The sequence below is a fragment of the Manis javanica genome, chromosome 13, assembly GCF_040802235.1.
Source record: "Manis javanica isolate MJ-LG chromosome 13, MJ_LKY, whole genome shotgun sequence".
NCBI classification, from domain to species: Eukaryota; Metazoa; Chordata; class Mammalia; order Pholidota; family Manidae; genus Manis; species Manis javanica.
The window spans coordinates 96,633,056-96,652,096 of record NC_133168.1 but is presented as its reverse complement, the minus strand read 5'-3'; the positions used below and the strand labels follow the sequence as shown (position 1 = coordinate 96,652,096).

Here is a 19,041-nt window from a genome sequence, read left to right as displayed (position 1 = left end):
CTGTCTAAAACTGCCCGCCGGCCCCTCTCTCCCTCCGTAGCACTTCCCACGATGGGGCGCATCGTGTATGCCCACAGGTATCCTGTGTGCCTCCGTTCTGTGCGTTCTGTTCTCAGGCACCTGGGCGCCTCCGTCCACCAGGTGCGCAGGACGCACTTAATCCCTGCAGGCAGGAGCGAAGGGGCGTCTGCGGGGCGCGAGGACCGGGGCCCAGGCGCCGCCCCAGCGGGTCCGCCCGCCGCCCCGCCCTCGCGGGCCGCCGCCTGCCTGCCGGGCGTGCCCGGGCCGACAGACGCGCGGCCGGGCGCCGAGGGCGCGCGGGGCCGCGGCCGGGCGCCATGGAGGGGCTGCGGCGGGGCCTTTCGCGCTGGAAGCGCTACCACATCAAGGTGCACCTGGCGGACGAGGCGCTGCTGCTGCCGCTCACAGTGCGGCCGCGGGACACGCTCAGCGACCTGCGCGCCCAGCTCGTGGGCCAGGGCGTGTGCTCCTGGAAGCGCACCTTCTACTACAACGCGCGCCGGCTGGACGACCACCAGACGGTGCGCGACGTGCGCCTGCAGGACGGCTCGGTGCTGCTGCTCGTCAGCGACCCCAGGTGGCCGGGGCGGGGCGGGAGGGCTGGCGGGGGGCCCGGGTGGGGGCGCCGGGGGGCCTGGCTGGGGCCGGAGCGGGGTGGGATGGGGGCAGGGGCGGGGGACTGGGGTCCTCCTGGGCCTGAGCGCCCGCTGTTGAGGCAAGCGGCTGGGAGGGGCGGGGGAGGCAGGCGCTGAGCAGCCCGGATCCCCTCCTGCCCCCGTCTTTTCTCTCGCTCTGCCCTCCTCCCTCTGGCCTGCCTGCCCTTCTCACTGTCTCACCGTCTCCCTTCTCTGGCTCGCTCAGCGGCGTTGCCCTGTTTCATTTCCTGTCACTCCTTCTCTCTGTCTCTCTGTCCGTTTCTGTCCCTCTTTCCCTCCACGTTTCTCTGGGTCCCTGCCCTCTCTGTCCGTCCCCGCCTCTGCCCTCCCTGTGATCTCATCCCGAGGCTTGCTGCCCACACTCTTGACTTGGCCATCCGAGGTCCCCCAAGAGGGGTCTCCTGGCCCAAGGAGGGTCTGCTGAGAAGGGCGCCTGGGCCGTGGTAACAGCACCCACAGAGCCCTGGGGCAGCTCTGGGAAATGGAAGCTGACACCTGGCAAGATTGGACAGTGAGGTGGTGGAGATGGGCATGGGCTGGCCTTGAGCCCCAGACCCCATCTTGGTGGCTGCGGGCAGGGGGCACAGTCCAGAGCCATATGCGTAACCCTGGAGTCAATGAGGTCACACTCACCAGGCTCCTAGAGGCTTTGTCCATCATGCCTGAGAGCAGGCGCCTCCTATGCCAGTCCTAGAGGCTCACGGTGGGGTGGGGGCAGCTGGTGGGATGATAACTTGATGGGGGTTCAGGGCTGGGGGCTGGGAGAGGGTGTTCCCAGCAGTCTACCTTCTCCTACAAGTTCTGGCATTTGGACAACCCACAGGTGTCCATGTGACTATTGCTTAATATGCAGCAAGCATTTATTAAGTGCCTACTGTGTGCCAGGTCATGTGCTGGTTGCTGGAACTCAGTGCTAACCAGACAGGCCTGCCTTCATGGAGCTCACAGTCAGTTCAGCCGGGGAGACAGACAAGGAACCAAGTAAATACATGACAGAATGCCAGCCTGTAATCAGTGCTGTGGAAAGACAGCCCAAGATAAAGGGTGATAGAGATGTTGCCCTCACAGTGGTGGCCAGGGGAGGCCTCCCTGAGAAGGCGCATTTCAGGGTATAATATGAAGGAGCGGATTAAACAAAGAGAACAAGAGGGGAGGAAGGGTGTTCTGGGCAGAAGGCACAGTGTGTGAAAAGGCCCTGGGGCAGGACCAGGATCAGCCCTGCCTGTGTGGAAGGATCATTGAGGTGACCCATGTGGCTGAAGCAGAGTGAGCAGGGGAAGAGAGCGGGGTGGGGACAGGGCAGGTTGTGAAGGGCCCTGCGGGCTGCAGGGAGGATTAAGCTTTGACTCCAGGATGGTGGGAGCCCTGGAGGACTGTAGGCAGAGCAGGGACCTGACTCAGGTGCTCACCTGCGCCCTCTGGTGGCTGCTTTGGGGAGGGCAGACCATGGGGGCCAGGGCCCCTGAGCTGCCAGGTGGACTCTGAGCAGTTCTGGGAGTGCTTGAGTGCCATGAGGACTGCATTTGGCCCGCAACCTGTGTCTCTCTGTCCCCCGCCAGGTAGTCTGGGTTGGAGGAAGTGGAGCCATGACCGAGGGGACCAGAGGTGCTGGCTGAGGAGCAGGCAGGGGTGGGGACACTTTGGGGAGGTGCCTCCCAGGAGCCTTGGCCTCCCTCTGGGTAAGTTACTCTAGTACTTCAGGTGCAGAAGGGACCTCACAGATTATAAAGAATGCAGATGGGGAAATGGGGGCCCAGAGAGAAGAAAGGACTCACCTCTGTTAACTATCACCCCCTTTCATACCTCTATGCTTTTCACCCCTTGGGCAAGGACACTGTTCTTACCCTCTCACTTACCTTTAGACTAGCATATGTTGCCCCTAATTAACATGAATGATGCTGCCCCGACTTCCTATGTGACCTTGGGCAAATCCCTCCCCGTGGGCTCCGTTATCCCCTTCTTCAAGGAAAGGGTGAGCTGCTGTTGGCAGGTCGGATTCTTTGCCTGCAATTCATGGGACTGCCACCAGGTGGCTCCAAAGAGCAGTACTCCTCCAAGGAATGGCTGCCAGAGGCTAAGGGCCATCCCTGTCCTTCCTGGAAGGCACCAGGGCCATCAGGAGGGAAGAGATGGGCTGCATGTGTCACCGTCCATGTCGGGGCTGTTAGGGAAAAGGGAAGAAGGGAAACTGATCAGAGGGCTGGTGTTTATATCCTCCCACAGGCGTGGACTGGAATTGTCTTATCCTCTCCCTCCTGTTGTTCCAGGTTCGGGCTCCCGGGGTGGACGTGTAACAGCGGCCTGACCAGCTGCTGCCTGCTGCCTCGACACTCCTGATGGAGCTCCTGATGCTGACCTAGGACCGCGCCACCCAGCCAGCCTGGGAGGAGCCGCGGACCTTCTAAGTGTGTGTGCCTCTTGGTCCACGGCTCTACACTTGGGGCCTCAGGGGGTCCAGTCGGCTGTGGGCACCCCCAAACCACCTTGGGAGGCTCCCACAGGCAGCCAGAGGCTCTCCCAGGAAGAGAAGCACAGAGGGGAGAGGAAAGGAGGAGGACGTCACCCCTCTCAGCCACGCCTTTGCCCAAGCTGTTCCCACTGCCCGAAGCACCTTTCACACTCCTCTCTGTGGCTCCTACCCACCTGAGATTCTAGCCTCCTCCAGGAAGTCTTCCTGTATTCTCTCCTGCCCAGCCAATCAGCACGTTTTCCTCTTTGGGGTTCCCACATGCCCCCTCTACTGTAAGCAGCCTTGGCTGGGGGGTACACCAGTTACTCATGAAATCTCAAATGACCAAAGGTGGAGACAGGGGGACCCCAGCCCTCGCCCAGCTTTCTAGCGTCATGCTGAGCCCCCAGTCCCTACTCCAAACACCCCCTAGGTTGCACCTGTGCCAACTCCTTGGCCATGTCTTTCTTTCCCTTAAATCCCACAGCCTTGCCCTCTGCACGGGGTCTCCTGTTTGCATCTGAAGGGCTCTGGTTGCATGGATGGGGACCTGGCGGGGAGGCTGAGATGTGGGTGGTAATCTTGGGAGGTGTTCCAGGCATTGTGTTGTGAAAATTCTGGGTACCAGACCCTCTGAGTAGAACGCGGGGCCTCAGTTGGACCTCTAACCTGTGGCCACGCAGCTTCAGGTCCTCTGTGCAGAACCTGGGGAAGTTAGGGGCCTGCGCTTGCCCTCGAGGGTAGGGTTCACGGTCCAGGGGCTGGTGGTGCGAGGGGCAGAGGTGGGGGAGACTGTTGTTGAGAAATAATGTTTTAATTAAGAGTCATGTTTGCTACAGGGTGCAGAGTGGAGACAGGGGGATAATAACTCACGGCCAAGGGAGATCCGTGCTCAGACCTCATGTTCGCCTGTCGTGGGGGCAGCAACAGGCCTGCTGGGCTCTGCTCACCAGCCTCGGAGGGGGCAGGGGGCAGAGAAGTCAGAGAGAGGGACCCCCATTCCTGCAGACAGCTGGAGACGCAGTGCGGGTGACCTGGGTTTCAGCTGTCCCCTCTCCCCCTTGGTGCCCAGCCCAAGTCCGGGTACCCAGAGATCTCAGTGCCTGCTCCTTGCGGGTCCTCCTAGGGCAGGGCCTTCAACTTCCTCTCAGCAGTGGGTAAACTGAGGCCCCAGGTAGTAGCTGGGCCGCTGGGGGCACATGGCAGTGGAGGCAGCCCTGATCCCCGCTGGTGCCTGGTTTGGGACTCCGTTCATACCTGACCCACGCACCCAGGGGACCCTCTTGAATAGCCCCCTGCACATCCAGGGATCTGCGCCCAACCCTGGGCCCGGCAGGGAAGTGGCTCCCATGATCACCCAGCTCCAGTCCTTGGTCCCCGACTGTGTGCCAGGATGCACCCTTGCCAGGCTCTGACTTACCCTAAACTCCACTGCAGTGTGAGGTGGTGGCCGTGATTATGGCCCCTTTTATAGGTGGAGTGTCTGAGGTCACCCCCTCCTGCCCAGAGCGGCTACCCCTGGCAGACCCTGAACTGACAATGCCCCAGCCTAGGCGGGGTGCCTGATGGCAGAAGGGGGAGGGTGCTTCCTGAAGGGGAGTGGGGGTGGGGGAAAGCCTTTTCAGGCCAGTTTGACATTTAACAAACAGTATGCAAATTGCATGCAAATCATCACCCGTTTCTTAAGCCTCGACAGCTCTGGCGTGTTCTGAAATAATAATGTTGGACCTGTCCCTCGGCGTTGCCCTGGAGGAGGGGTCCAGACGATTTCCCTTCCCCCACCCCTTCCTTTCCTGCCCCCTCCTTCCTGCCCTCTCTCGTCTCCCCCTGTGCCTTTCCCTCCCTCCCACCTTTCTCCTTTCCTTCCTTCACCTGGCTCATTGGAGGCCCCCCAGTCCTGAGAGGAGACAGCAAAAGCGGCTTCTAGTGTCCCCATTTCCCAGGCGAGGAAACTGAGGCACAAGCCTGGCCTGAGGTCCCAGAGCCACAGTGTGAAAAGTGTCCCCCACCAAGTGCCCTCCTGGGCCCAGGAAGAGAGAGGACAGCGACTGGAGTGACAGGGACTTTGAGGGAGGCTCCAGCCTGACATGGTTTGGCAGGACCGTGTGACACTCTCCGGGGGTCTCTTGGCCTTGAATGGCGGGGCTCCCGAGCTGGGATCTGCAGATTTTGACATTGTCTCGTGCTCCTCCTATAGTCCTTCTTTCCCCTTCCACTCCGTCAGCGTGTTCTTTGAATTCTGGTCCAGCCCCTGTGCTCACTCTACATGCCTTCTGCATTTGGCACTCCTATTTATCCTCCAAAGCCCCAGCTCTGACACCCACTTCTTCATGCCGCTACTTCTGATCCTCCAAGGAGAGCCTCCACTTCCTTCTGGGATTCTCTGGCCCCAGATATCTCTCTCTCTGGCCCAGTCCTGACCCCTTGGGGTCGGCAGTCACTGACCACTGGCCATATTCCAGCCCTTGTTTCATTATTACACCGCCGCGCCCCCCCCCAGACCTCTGAATATGCATGTTCTCTACCCGAAAGCCCTTTCTGGTCGAAATTTTCACCTGGCACACTCCTAAATTTTCAAGATCCAGTCTGAGGAGGCACCCTGGGGTCCCAGGATCACCCAGGTTGGGACCAGGTTGGGGCTGGCTTTGAGTGTGTATTGAATAAAAGAGTAAGTGTCTGAAAATAAAATCAAGTTCAAAGCCCATAACGTGGTCTTTGGGCTCCAATCTCCCCAGCTAAGCACCCCCTTTGCCCTCTCTGCTGCTCACCAACAAGCCTTTGCACGGCCTGTTCTCTCTGCTAGGAACGCCTTTTCCCTCGACTCCTTTTCTGGGTGACCCAAGCCGGCCCCCTCTCCTCTCTGAGCTGTGAAAATGGGGTAAGCCGGTCCCCCCAGGGCCTCCCAGGCTCCTGGCCCCACCCCAGGAGCAAGTCTGGGCTGCAAGGAGTTTCAGGTGAGACTTGGCAACCACCGTCCGCGCTGGGGCCCTCGGCGTCCCAGGGAGGGGCCAGCTCCCACCCTGGCCTCCCGCTCTGTTTGTGGTCCCGGTACCTCGAGGGGAATTTTCCCAGATGGCAAGAAAATCCAGGCGGTTCCCAGAGAAGGCAGCTCAGGCAGAAACCACAGGTGCCCGGGCTTGCTGCTTCAGTCCTGCTTGGCCTCCCTCTCTCTGCCTCCAGGTGGGTTCTAGCCTTCTGTAGCACCGTCTGGTCACTCAACAGGCATTTATTGGGAGCCCTCTGTGTGCTGCCTGCTGGAATACTAAGGAAGACCCTGTTCTGGCTGCCACAGATGGTGGGGCAGGTTGCTCACTGCACAAAAGTCCTTAGTTGAGGGGGCCAAAGAGCCCCAGGAAGGGGGATCCTTCTGTAATTCACATAAAGCCTCCCTTACAGGCCAGCATCGGCCCTGCCCCTGCCATCCTCCCCCCCTCTCTCTTTTTCTTCATCTGTCTCTGCATCTCACTGTCTCCTTTCTACATATCTGCTTCTTGTTTCTCTCTTCCTCCATGTCTCTGTGTTTGTTTATCTCTGCCTCTGCTTATTATCTCTGTGTGGGTCTCTCTGCCTCCATCTCTGTCTTTCTCTGTGTCTTCCCACCTCGCTGGCTGGTTATCTCTGACTCTCTCCGTATCCCTGTATCTGGCTCTCATATGCCCTTTCCAAAAGGACCCTCTCCCCTGACGCCCTGAGCATGATGTCTGGCGCATTTTCAAAAGCTGCTGGGACCATCCATTCTGCAATCGTTGATCACACCCGTATGATTTGCAGGGCGCTGGGGAGAGCATGGTGACCGTGACACCAGCCACCGGCCCTCACAGGGTTCGAGGTTCAGCAGACTCCTCCAGAAGCTACAGGGTGAGGTGGGGGGGCTGTTCCTGAGTCCCCAGAATCCCCTGCTCTGGGCTAGGCTCAAAGTCCTCCTCTGAATGATCCTGGGTGTTCCTACTGGGCCTCAGTTTCCCCACCTGCTGGAGAAGGAAGGTGTCCAGGGTGGCTGGGCCAAGAGCTGCATGCGTGGCATAGGCTGCTTGTTGGCAGAGAAATATTGACTCATGCCTGCACCCAGGTGAGTTTGTAAGAATCCTCCAGGGGAAACAGTTGTATGAAAATACAAAACGACTGCCCAGCCTGCACTCTGACTCACCTGGGGAGGGCACGGCCTCCCTGCCGTCCCCCAGATCACTGGAGACGTGCCTACCTCTTCCCTGATGGCCCCTGGCTGTCCACTGGAGGCTGCTGGCCTCACCGTGAGGGCTCCAGGCCTCACCCCGAGGGCTCTGACTTGGCACTGACCTCACCCCTGTGGTCTGAGCGCCAGACCCACTAAGCCCCTTGGCGGGTTCCCCTGGGAAAAGCTCTTCCCAGTCACAGGGCCGTGCCCGGGACACGGTTTGTGTGCAGAGCACCCTGTCTGCACCCCTCATGTCTCATCCTCTGATTTGCAGGCTCAGTGTCCCTTTCTTGGGGAGGTCCTAGACAAGTCCTGTTCCGGCTTTACATTCTCACACCGTCCAGTTCTCTTCCTTTAGAGCATTATTCATTCAGTGTGTATTTTCCCCACTAGTCTGAGGACACTGTGAAGGCTGGGCTGGGGTCTGGTCCGGTCACCGATAGATTACACAACATTTAAGAACCCAGAGTAAGGGGCTGGGGAACCAGGAACACCCCCCAACTTCCCAGGCTCCATGAGGTTCCCTTGCCCAGTTCCCATCCCCACTGTGTCAAATTCCAGGTAACCCAGGGCCCCAGAGGCTCCGGATTGGGATTCCAGGTACTTTGGCTCCTGGCACCGTGATAAATGGAGAAAATTCAGAATTCATTATTGACTGTCCCACGAGCTGGCCCGATCTGGACAGATAAAGAGCATCCTCGCCGTTTTGTCTGCCCAACACTTCTCAGGAGTTTATTACGTTTGGGAGGCAGCTGGCTGAGAGGAGAGGCCCAGAGGCACTGGAGCCAGGTGGAGCTGGGGGCAAAGCCTGGCTCTGCTGGGCCACTTTGAGCAACTCCCTCTCCCTCTCTGAGCCGCAGTTTTCTCATTTGGCAAAAGGGAAGGACAAAAACATCCTCATCTGTCGGGATGAATTTGTTCGGGGAGTCTCCTCTAAGTAATGGCGTGTCACACAGTAGGTCCCCAATAAATGCAGTATCGATGAGTTGACTCTGCAGGCCTAATTCTTCACCCCCACCTTTGCTGGCAGAATAAAGTGGCTGGAGGGCTGGAGGCAGAATCCTTACCCAGGGTGGATCTGTCTCCCTTAGGTGGTGAGAGGTGGCAGATGGCTGACAGGTCTGCGTGGTTAAGAACTGATCGAAGACAACAGCCATTAAAGAGCAAATGTTTGAACGACTTTTTTCTTCAGATTCTTGGTAGCCCGCGCCCCACCGCAAGGGCACAGCGCCCTCTGCTGGACGGTGCAGAAGCTGCCACATCTTAGTATTCACATGTCCTCGAGTTAGGCACGCGCTGCCTGGTATAAAGATCATGGAAACCACATACGTAATTTAAAACTTTCTGGTAGCCACAGGGAAATAAGTAAAAAGAGACAGGTGAAATTAACTTTAATGTGTTTTTTTTTAACTCAATACATCCAAAACATCATTTTAAGATGTGATCAATTATTTGATTGCTAATCAATTAACTTAACATTCTTTTTTTCAGACCAGGTCTTTAGAATCTGGAGTGTGTTTTATATTTACAGAGCATCTCAGTTTGAACTAGTCACAGTTTAAGTTGCCGGTGGCTCCCATATTGGACAGTATAGAATCAGGGTATATGAGTACGGCTTGCCTGAGCAGGCCAGTCGCTTCTGCCCTGCGTACCCCACAACGCTGTCCTGCCCGCAGCAGCCACCAGAGGGCGCCTGTGAGCACGCGAGTCAGGTACCCTTCCTCCCCCGCCCTCCAAGGACCTCACTGCCGGTGGGGGCAGGTTTGTGCAGGGCCTTAGTGTGGGGTAGGGTGTTCGCTGTCCTCCTAAATGGACGGGATACGGTGGGTTAAGCAAGAAACAAGCCTCCGAGCCGCTGAGGGAAGCTGTTTGCCTTGTTTCTGGATCCAGGATGGGTGATAACCCCACCTCAATGGAGGCAAGGTTTTGAATCTTGCCTCTCTGCCTCCCCATAGCTGAGTGTCCAGAGGCCGGGGACTTGCCCTGCTGTGCTTCAGCTTCCCATGTACAAAATCGGTCCCGTAACAGACCATCCTCGGACAGTGGTCAGGTTCAAATAAGCTCCTGGCCTCAGGATGCTCAGGGGCGCCCAGCTCTGTGTGGCAGTCACCTGGGGACTAGGCAGCGGTAAGCAAGTCTCAGTTACCTCCGCAGACAAGGGGCCGCCAGACTCAGTCACTCGGATGAATGCTATTTTAATGCAACATGAAAAAAAAAAACAAAACTCACAATGAATACAAAAACGTCTACAGGGAACAAAGTATCAAAGTGTTAAATATTACCACGATCTCCACCCTGCCTAGCACGCCTCGCCCTCTGCCCAGGGCGACCACGCCTGGGAGGTCCTTCCTCCGCACAGCCTCCCCTCCCAGCAGTAAGGGCCTCTGATTAAACCCTAATTCCTGCTGATTAAGCACAGGGATCTGGGGGACCTGGCGGCGCGCAGGAGGGAGGCCCTGGAGTGGTGGGCCGGGTTGGGCCTCCCTAGGGGAGACGGAAGGCGGGGAAGGAGTCCGCTGAGTGGCTGGAATGGAAGCCCAAACTTAATTAGCCCCTCAGGATTAATTACTGGGCCCAGGAACAGGCTGAGAAATCTATCACCCGGGTGGTTCCCGATTCCAGGCTTCTCTTTATTCCATTATTTTGTCTCTAAACCTCCTCCCCATTCTTTTCCAACAAAATATATCTATTTTAGAAATGCACCTTTATATTCTACCATGAAAAACTAGATATATATCTTTTGGGGGTAGACAATGTATATAAATTTGGAGGAATATATATTGAAATGAATATATAACTGTTAAAAAATGATCTACATAGTCCAATTTGGAACCATGTAACAGCAGCTGCCCTGTGGGCAATGAGTATGCGCCGGGTGTTTACACACTTCTCTTAGGTCATCTCCTCCTAATAAACTCTTGGGGATGTAAGCTATTATTTACCCCCGTTTTGCAGGAGCTTGTCTGACTCTAGGGTCTGTGTTCTTCAGTCCTAACTGTACCCACCACAGTGGGGTCTGACTTGAGATCTTGGAAAAGCCGGGGCAGACTGCCCTATCCAGGAAAGCCACTTTGGGTTCCTGCCGAGACCAGCATTTGTGATTAATGTTGCTTTCTGCCTCCAAGCATTTGACTTGGCTGTTCCCTCTATCATGAATGCCTTTCCTTCCCGTGTGTGAATCCTCTTAGGTCTTCAAAACTCTGGGGGCACATGTCTGCAGGAGGCTTTCCTTGTGAATCTCCAAACTGAGGCTTCAGCCACCCCCCCATAGGCCTGACGACTTGGGCTGGGAGTTCCCCATCAGGTTCGGTCCCCCCAGCCTGGGAGCTTCTCCAGGGCTGGTGCTGGGGACCCCTTTCCTGGCCTAGCTCAGATAGGATATCAGTAATGGGGGGATGCTCACGGGCTCCTTGGGGCTGGAGGGGTCATGAATGAGGAAAACATCTTTTAGGTCTAAAGTTTTCCTTGGGGAGGTTTGGAGGTGCCCTAGCTCTCAACTGGCTGCAGCCCAGGGGCCCCCCCTGCTCACTCTTCTCTCACCCCCAGGCACTATTATCCTCTTATTTCGCAGAGAGGCAGCAACTGGGAGGGGACAGGGCCTGGAGGTCGAACTCTGATATCTGAGTCATTGTAGCCCCATTGCATGGAGGGGGAAATCGAGGCACCAATTCCCTTAACTCCTCTAGGGAATAAATTTATCTGGTGGGGGAAGGTGAACCCAGAGTGAGCACCTGCCATCCATCCCCCACCCCAAGTCTTTCTCTGGCCTCCGTAGGTCCACCCTGTAGATGGGAAGACTGAGGTCCAGAGAGGAGAGGACAGGCCTGCACCCACCCTCTGTCACCTTGTCCCTCGATCTCATGGCGCTCCCACCATGTGCCTCTCCTCGGCCCTTCCAGAGCTGTACTGTGGGAAATTGTGTGTTCGTGAACGTTCGAGTGGGAACTCAGGTGTGTTAGCAGGAAACCGGAGTAGTGGGTCCCCAGGAAGGTGAGAGTGGGTGATGACAGCTGTTAATGAGGCAGCCCTGGATGGACACAGTGGCAGGCAATTGGAGTAATGGATTCCCAGGAAGACACGATGCCCGTGGCAGTTTTAATGATCCAGGGCTGCCGGCTGCACCCCTTCTGCCAGGTCTCCTGAGCCGTCAGCCTCCTCCAGGCCCACAGGCCACTAGCCTCATGCCTGGTGAGCCCCCAGGACACACGCACACACACACTCGTGGGCACATAGGTGCACCTACCGCAGACATGCATATGCCTCACACACACGGGGCCCCCGCCGCACACACTGGGGCCCACACGGTGCCTGTGGGTGGCGTGTGACTTCTCTCCCCACCCACCGGCCTCACTCATCAGCCACGCCCTCTGCCTGCTGCCCGGGAACAATTATAGTGTCGGAGACGGTGCTGCCGCCCTGAGCCGGCCTCATGTTTAATTCATCTCAGGGCTAATTATAACCAGGCTGGGGGAGGGGCAAGGTAACCTTGGCCTCCTCTCCCCAGCCCGTCCTGCCGCCAGGTGACCGGGTAACGGTGTAGGGGGCAGGGGGTTGCATTGCTCCCTCTGCCCCCAGCTCTGGGCACCCCTGCCAACCCCTTCAGCACCTCCTAACAGCGAACATCCTCAGAGGCAGGGCTGCTGCCACGGGCTCAGGGCCAGGCAGGGCAGTGGGAAGGAGGCACGGGAATTCCAGCTCCGGGCAACGGTGTGCAGGCGCCGGGATGCCTCCTTCCCACCCTCCCCTCCCCTCCCCTCCCAACCCATCGGGTTTGCTCATAATACCTGCAATGATGTCGGCTATCCCACCGTCTTCCAGGCAGGCGCCCCTCCAGAGCCAGAGGTCCAGCCTGGTGCCTGAACAGTGAATCATAAAACCGACCGTCGGCAACACAGAACCTTGTGCATTGTGCACAGCGTTTGGCTCTCGGTACACGTCAGCTACTTTCGGGGCTGCTATCCTTGAGTGCTTACTATGTGGCAGGCATAGTTCTGAGCAATGTGCGAGATCATCACCGAGCAGGGCTTAGGGTGAGGCCATATTTAAGGGGTCCTGGACAAACCCAGTCGGCAAGGTGAATACCATTTTAAATCGTATTTTCGAAAATCCAAACCAGTGCAAGAAAGTCCACGTGAAACAAAATGTCCACATGTTAAACTCAGACCGCGGTAGGACTTGGGTGCACGTTCTGATCGTCCCCACAGTCCCTAGGAGGGGGGGACTGTGAGGAGCAACACCCCATTTTACAGATGGGGAAACGGAGGCACGGAGCAGTGAGGCCGCATGTTCTTGTCCGATCTGGCCTCCATGTTACTCTGTCCTTCCAGCGCCGTGCCCTGGCCTAGGTCGGAGCTTCATACTCCCCTCCCCAGCTCGGACCCTTCCCTCCTGACTCCCCAGCTTGTCACTGCCAACCTGCCTCAGCGACACGGCCCGAATTAACTGTGGGTGTCAGTCGCTGGCGAGCTCCACCGGGCCACGTGCTCTGTAATATGGCTCCTCTGCTGGGGACAGAGCCCAGCTCCGGCACTTGGCATGGGGCAACCTGCTGCTCCGGTCTGTGCTTTGATGAACCCATTTTCCTGGGGGAATGAGGCCCCACTTTTGGTTTCCTGTTCAGCAAGATGGGTAACGCTCCAAACTCCAGTGTAGGTACACATGCAGTTCAGTCAGTGAGACAGTGGAGAGGGCTCAGATTCCAGAGCCAGGAGCAGCCAGGAGCCAGGGTTCGAATCCCGACTCCACCACTTGCATGCTTTGTGACCCTAGGAGGACCACTTAACTTCTTTGGAGCTGGGGCTCCACCTGTAAAATGCAATATACAAAATGCCTCTGGATTAAATTAATAAACTTACGCCTGGAAAGCTTAGGGCAAACGCCTGGCATACTGCAGGTGCCCGGTGAGTCATTGAAATCACCGTGGGGCCTCGCACTGGGCTTCTGAGCTCCAGGCATCCCGGCCTCTGCAGGCGTATGAGGTAGGCCCGTTTTAAAGGTGAGAAATGGAGGCTCCGAGAAGGGATGGGACAGGTTCGAGGTCGCGCCCCGTGCTGAGCCCCCTCACCCTCCAAGGTCCGGAGAGGGGCAGCGGCGGTGCGCGCGGGCTCGCAGGGCGCTCCCGCCGGTGGCAGCGCGGCGTGGGCGACTTGGCCCGGGGCTCAGGGGCGGGGAGCGCGGGCCGGGACCGGGGACGGAGCCCCCGGCTGCGGCGCTGAGCGTTTCCATGGCAGCCTAGCGGGAGCCGGCCGGAGCGATTAGACGTCCCGAGGTGCGGCTGCTAAAAATAGTGCGCGGCGCACCGGGCTCATTAGCTGCCGGGCTTTTGGCAGCCAGGTACCCCTCCCGGCCCTCCTTCCCGCGCGCTCCTGGGCGCAGAGAGGCTGCAGGCGAGGCGGCGGGGCCGGGCCGGCCCTCCCTCGGTTCCCCATGGCCCTTGGCCTCAAGCGCCCTCATTTCACCCCATTCCCCCCATGACGTCACCTGCCCCTGCCCTGGATGTCTCTCAGGGGCACGGAATCTTGTTTCTGCTCTTCCCTCGGTGCAGATCGCGCTGCCTTCTTTCTCTTCGACTTTATCAAGCCCAGCTTACACATCACCTCCTCTAGGAAGGCGAGCCCAACTCAGGGCCTCTCCCGGGCACCCCCATCACAGCTCTGACACTAACCTGTAGGCCCAGAGAGGGAGAGGGTGGGTGGATTTTTGTCCCCGAGTGGGGAATAGGAGGTGGCACCCAGCCGTGGCGCACTGTTTCTGGAATGAATGGGGGGAGATGATCTATAGCTCTGGTGGGGGGATTATGGTGGACACTCAGACTACAGGTTCTCCAGACCAGACTGTCAGCCGTCTGTCCCCTCTCAAGCAGAGGTTTCTCCTCTGCTTACTTTGAGGAGGGCGACCTGCCTGTGTGACTCGGCCAGGGCACCCAGACTCTCTGGTTCTCTTTTGGCCTTATGGAATCGCCACATAGGACTCAGACGTTGAAAGGACCCAGCTCAACCTTAGTGGAGCAATCAAAATTTGGAAGGAAGGAGGAGAGAGATATGAAAGGAAAGAGGATGTGGGAGCAGATGGACATTCATGAAGACGTCTTGGAACAAAACTAAGTCTGTTGGAGAATCTGTTGCAGGGCAGCCTCAAACGCGCAGAATTTCCCAGAGAACCAAAAATGTCAGTTTCAAGGTAGGCCACAAGGTGGCGCATTTGTCATGGTGCAGCTTGGTTGTTGCAAGGTGGGGAAGTCCAGGGCAGAATCAGAGGGAAATTGGGAAGAGTAGGGGGGATGATGGGCGGGGTGCAGCAGGGGAGTGTTAGCAGGGAAGCAAGGAAGTCTGAGGTCTGCCAAGTGGGCAGTGACAGTGCTCAAAAACTTGATTTGAGATCTATGTTGCCGTGAAACCATGACTATACCATCAAACTGTAAGAACATGACTCAGATGAGGGGGAAGCTCGTCACTCCCTGTCCCCCCCAGTCTGGGCATAATTGCGGGCTGCAGTGGTGGCTCCACAATCACCAGGGACCCAGACTTGTTGCTCTACCTCCTCAGCCAAACTTCCATCTTGTGGACCATAATAGCTGCTGCAGCCTCTGCCATCACAGCCACCTTCCAGAGGATGGTGCTTGGGGGAGGGAAGAAGCCGGAGAGGAGGGCCTGTCTTTATGTTCTGAGGTTACAGCCTGGAAGTTACACACACCATTTATGCTCATATCCTGTTACCCATCATGAAGTCAAGCGGTCACACTGACTTGCAAGGAGGTCTGTGAAGTGCAGTTTTTAGCTGGCAAGTTTCTCGCATTAAAGAAGAATAGAGAGTGAATACTGGAGACAGCCCACAGCTTTTGCCACCAAATGGGCTAGGAAGAAGTGGACATTTGTCACTATTTCAGTGATACCAGCAGGGAAATGCCCCTTTTCCTTGACCTCTGGACCCTTGAATGACCTGCCCCATTGCCTCCCTGTCCTCCCCTTCTCCCTTCTCCCTTCGCTTACTCTCCTTCAGCCACACAAACCCTCTCACTGTTCCTTCAACACACCAGGCCCAGTTCTGTTCCAGGACCTTTGCACAGGCTGTTCCCTCTGTGGAATGCTGTTCCCCAGATCACTCCCTGGCTCCTTCTTTCCCCAGTCCTTGCCCCTTCCTGACACCTTTCCTGCCCTAGTTTTCTTCCTAGCACTCAGCACTCTCTAAAACCCTATGGATGTTACTGATTCATTAACTTACAGTCTGCATCTGCCGTTGGACTGCAAGCTTGACCAGGACAGAGATTTATGCCCATTTTGCTCACTGCTACATTCCCAGTGTCTAGAACAGTGCCCAGCACTCCGTCGGGGCTCAGCAAATATTTTGAATGACTGCATTGAACAAATACAGCAGGCACAATGATCCTCGGTCTTACGGAGATGGAAACAGAGGTCCTGAGGGGAAAGGCGAGTCACCCAAGATCACATGCCAGTGGGTGGTAAAGTATGTTCATTACCTGCCAAGTGCCCAAGTCCTCTCTATCAGCTGACCCCCTTTCTCCACCTCTCTCTTCCACCCCAACAGTTGCCTGTACATTTCATTTCTGCTTATGTTTCCTGGGACACATTTCTGTTGCTTGCAGCCAAGAAGCTGGGGTGGCCAAGAGGGCATCTCCATCATGCCCGGCCCATTAACCTCCTTGTCACGCTTCACTGTCACCCAAGTATAAAAACATTTGCAAATTAAAAATCACGTGTAAGATGCCCTCAGCCCCAGTTTGGGAGGCATGGAAAGACAGAGGCACGGTGAGGTGGAGGATTCTTGGTCACACAGCCAAGAGGTGGCAGAGGAGAGATTCCATCCTTCCCACTCCCTCGCCACTGTTCGATGGGGCTCATTGCCACCCAGGACTGTCTGAGGCTTGTGGTCTTGGGTTCAAATCCTGCCTTGTGCGGTGGTGGGCATCTTCCTCAGTTTTCTCTGCTCAGCAATGGGATCCTAAAAGCTGTGTGTGGTCCTGGGCATATCCCACAGAAGGTCCCACTGGGCCCAGAGCCCAGCATTGTAGAAGGTGCTCCCACGAGGCAGGAAGGCGAAGACATTGACTGGCTCTGCAGGGCTGCAGACCCCCTCACCTCAGAACTCTCCCACCTTCCCAGCCTCACTCCATGTTCCCTCGGCCGCCCCGTGCCAGGTTTCTGTTTAGTTTAATAATCTCCCGAAAGTTTAATTGTTGTTTTATTCATCCGTGACCTTTTTCTCTCATCTGGAGACGTATTATTGCTAATCTACAAATTTCAAGAACCAGATTTATTTGCAAAACCAATTACCTGTCTATGCAAATGACCTCTTTCTGTGCCCGCCTCCCCAGCCAGCTGGCTGGTGGAGGGAGAGGGGGCGCCGCTGCCCGCCCCCGTTAGAGCTGCTGCTCAAACACTGGGATGCAAACTTATCCATAATTCCTCTGAGCGGGGCAGCCCTCTTGGCCTCAGAGTTAATTAGAATCTCAGTAATCAAGGGAGGGCCTGACCCCGTATCTCTCAGCTCTGACCTCCTGAAGGGGCCTATTGAAGTGGCTGGAGGCTCTGATTGCCTTCCCACCTGGCCCTTCCATCGGGAATGATGCCTATGTACTTGTTCATTCACTCATGCATTTATTCAAAATTATGCATGAGCGTCTACCATGTGCCAGGCTGTGTGTTTTAGACTCTGGAGGCAAAGCAGGGAATATGCAGGCCAGCCAGAAAGAAGTCCCATCTTCATGAGTCTGACAGAGAGAGAGAGAGAAAGCAGGCAAGATAAATAAACAAAACATATAACCTGGCACATAGCATAAATTGCAATGGAGGAGAAGCAAGCAGGGAAGGGGGATGGGGAGTCCCAGGGGTGGGTGGTCAAGGAGCATGGACTCTTTCTCCCTCCCTCCCCTTGCTCCAGCCACAAAAAGGAGCCAATTCCTAAAATGCCAAATGTGGTCCTGCCTCAGGGCCTTTGCACTTGCTGTTCCTTCTGTCTGGAATGGTTTTCACAAAACTTTTAGCCAGACTGACCCTTGCTCCCACTCTCTCAGCTCAAGTATCACCTCTTCAGGGAAACCTCCCGTGGTTACCCCAGCTAATGGGCATTTCCCCCAGACCACTCTGTCCCCTTTGCCTGCTTTATCCTTCTTCCTGCTTCCTGAAATTAGATTAGGCATTTGTGTGTTATTCTCTGGCTTGCTTTACTCAAATATCAGCTCCTTGAGGACAGAGGGACTGCGGTTGTTGTGTTCCTTGCTGTATCCCCAGCATCCAGAACAGTCTCTGGGCCCTCAGTACATATTTGCTGAATGAATGAATGAGTGAGCAACGCAGAGGCCGAGAGGCCACGCTGGCCGTGGTGTGGAGGATGCAGTAACTTCTTACTGTGGTCATTGTGGCTTCCATGCTTCCCCTGGCCTCGTGGAGTGGCTGAAATGGTCCCATTTCACAGCTGAGAATACAGAGGCTTCCAGAAACCAGCTGCTGAAGGAGCCTCCCTCGATGATCCTTAGGGCCCCTGCTGCTGTCCGACATGAGGAAGGGGCAGGACACGAGGAAGGGGCAGGAGGTCGCTGGTTAGAGCCTGGGCGGGAGGCGGGGCCCCGCTGACCCACCACGGTGAGCCGAAGCCATGGCTGGCCCCGCCTAGGTCTCCCCTCCCTGCGCTCCGAGCCTCCACCCATCCCTATTTCCCCTCCAACCTCTCTGGCTGCGATTCTGGTCTCCTTCGGCTCCTTGTCACCCCTTCAAGGCCCCTCCTTGTCCAGGGTCCCCACGTCCTGTCAAGGGGCTGCTTCAGGCGCCCTGCCCTTGAGCCACATGCCAGACATCGGCCTCTCCTTTGCATATGCTGTTCCCTCTGCCTGTGACACTATTCCCCTTTGGGGCGCTTCCGTGACCCCCCCCGAGTCTAATTAGCCCCCTCCCTCCATTACGCACTCTGTGACAGACTGAGTGTGTCTTAAGAAAGTGCCACAATTTCAGTGATGGAGTTGTTTGTTCAACAGTCTGTCTAACATTTATCTTCCCAACTAGACGCTAAGCTCCAGTTGAGGCGGGGCCTCGGCTCAGTAAGAGCTTAATAAGTATCTGTGGAAAGATCAGAGCTGTGGGTGGGTGGGTGGGGGGATGGATGGATGGACGGATGGAAGGAAGGATGTGCGGGGCTCTGGGTGGGGGATGAGGGAATGTGTGGATGGAAGCGTTTCAGATCATGGAATCTCTCCTTGACGAGCCGGCTGCCCCTGGCAGTGCACCCTGGGGGACCCCCATCTGAGGCCTGTGAAATGGCTCGGAGGGTTCAGCAGACTCTGTGTTTTTGGGGGGCAGAGACAGTGCCGAAGACTCTGATTGCTTGGGTGGGGCTGGGGGAACCAGGCCCCCGCGTGGGATTCCACAGCCGCTTGCCCTGCACACCGGTGCCCCCATGGCCCACAGCTATGCTCATCCTCCCGTGGAGGGCCCTGCTTTTAGCTGAAACACAGACCCCCAGCACTCCCCCCTTTCTCCTTTACTTGATTCTGTCCCGGCCGCCCGCCGATTCAATTATTCTGCTGCTGGGGCGGCTGGCAATTTTCTTTGCAGGCTGAGAAGATGTGTTGGTATCTGTGTGCCCTGAACAGCACAGAGACCCAGAGACAAACAGAGAAGGAGAGACAGCAACAAAGAGAGAGGGAAATTGAGAGAGAGAGGAAAGTCACTCTGGACCAATCCCACCCTCAGGGCCTCAAGCAGGCATTCGACTTACTCAAAAACACTGAC

General features: G+C 56.7%; 1 protein-coding gene across 2 annotated transcripts; it reads left to right on the top strand.

The window, feature by feature from the left end:
• Positions 1-253: 253 nt before the first annotated feature.
• On the top strand, positions 254-3,625 carry TINCR (TINCR ubiquitin domain containing). Of its 2 annotated transcripts, XR_012124532.1 has the most exons (3): positions 269-598; positions 2,237-2,356; positions 2,945-3,625. XR_012124532.1 is itself a non-coding variant. In XM_073220494.1 (2 exons), the coding sequence occupies exons 1-2, from the start codon at positions 339-341 to the stop codon at positions 3,012-3,014; spliced, it is 330 nt and encodes a 109-aa protein (XP_073076595.1). In that variant the 5' UTR covers positions 254-338; the 3' UTR covers positions 3,015-3,625. The 2 variants fall into 2 exon arrangements, 1 of the variants encoding a protein (XP_073076595.1); XM_073220494.1 differs by lacking the exon at positions 2,237-2,356 and having other exon boundaries at positions 254-598.
• The last annotated feature ends 15,416 nt before the right edge of the window (positions 3,626-19,041 follow it).

Bases quoted from the DNA above. Each gene is read 5' to 3' on its own strand.
- TINCR (XM_073220494.1), top strand. From the start codon at position 339: ATGGAGGGGCTGCGGCGGGGCCTTTCGCGCTGGAAGCGCTACCACATC. The intron at 599-2,944 runs GTGGCCGGGGCG...CTGTTGTTCCAG, and splicing joins CTGCTCGTCAGCGACCCCAG to GTTCGGGCTCCCGGGGTGGA.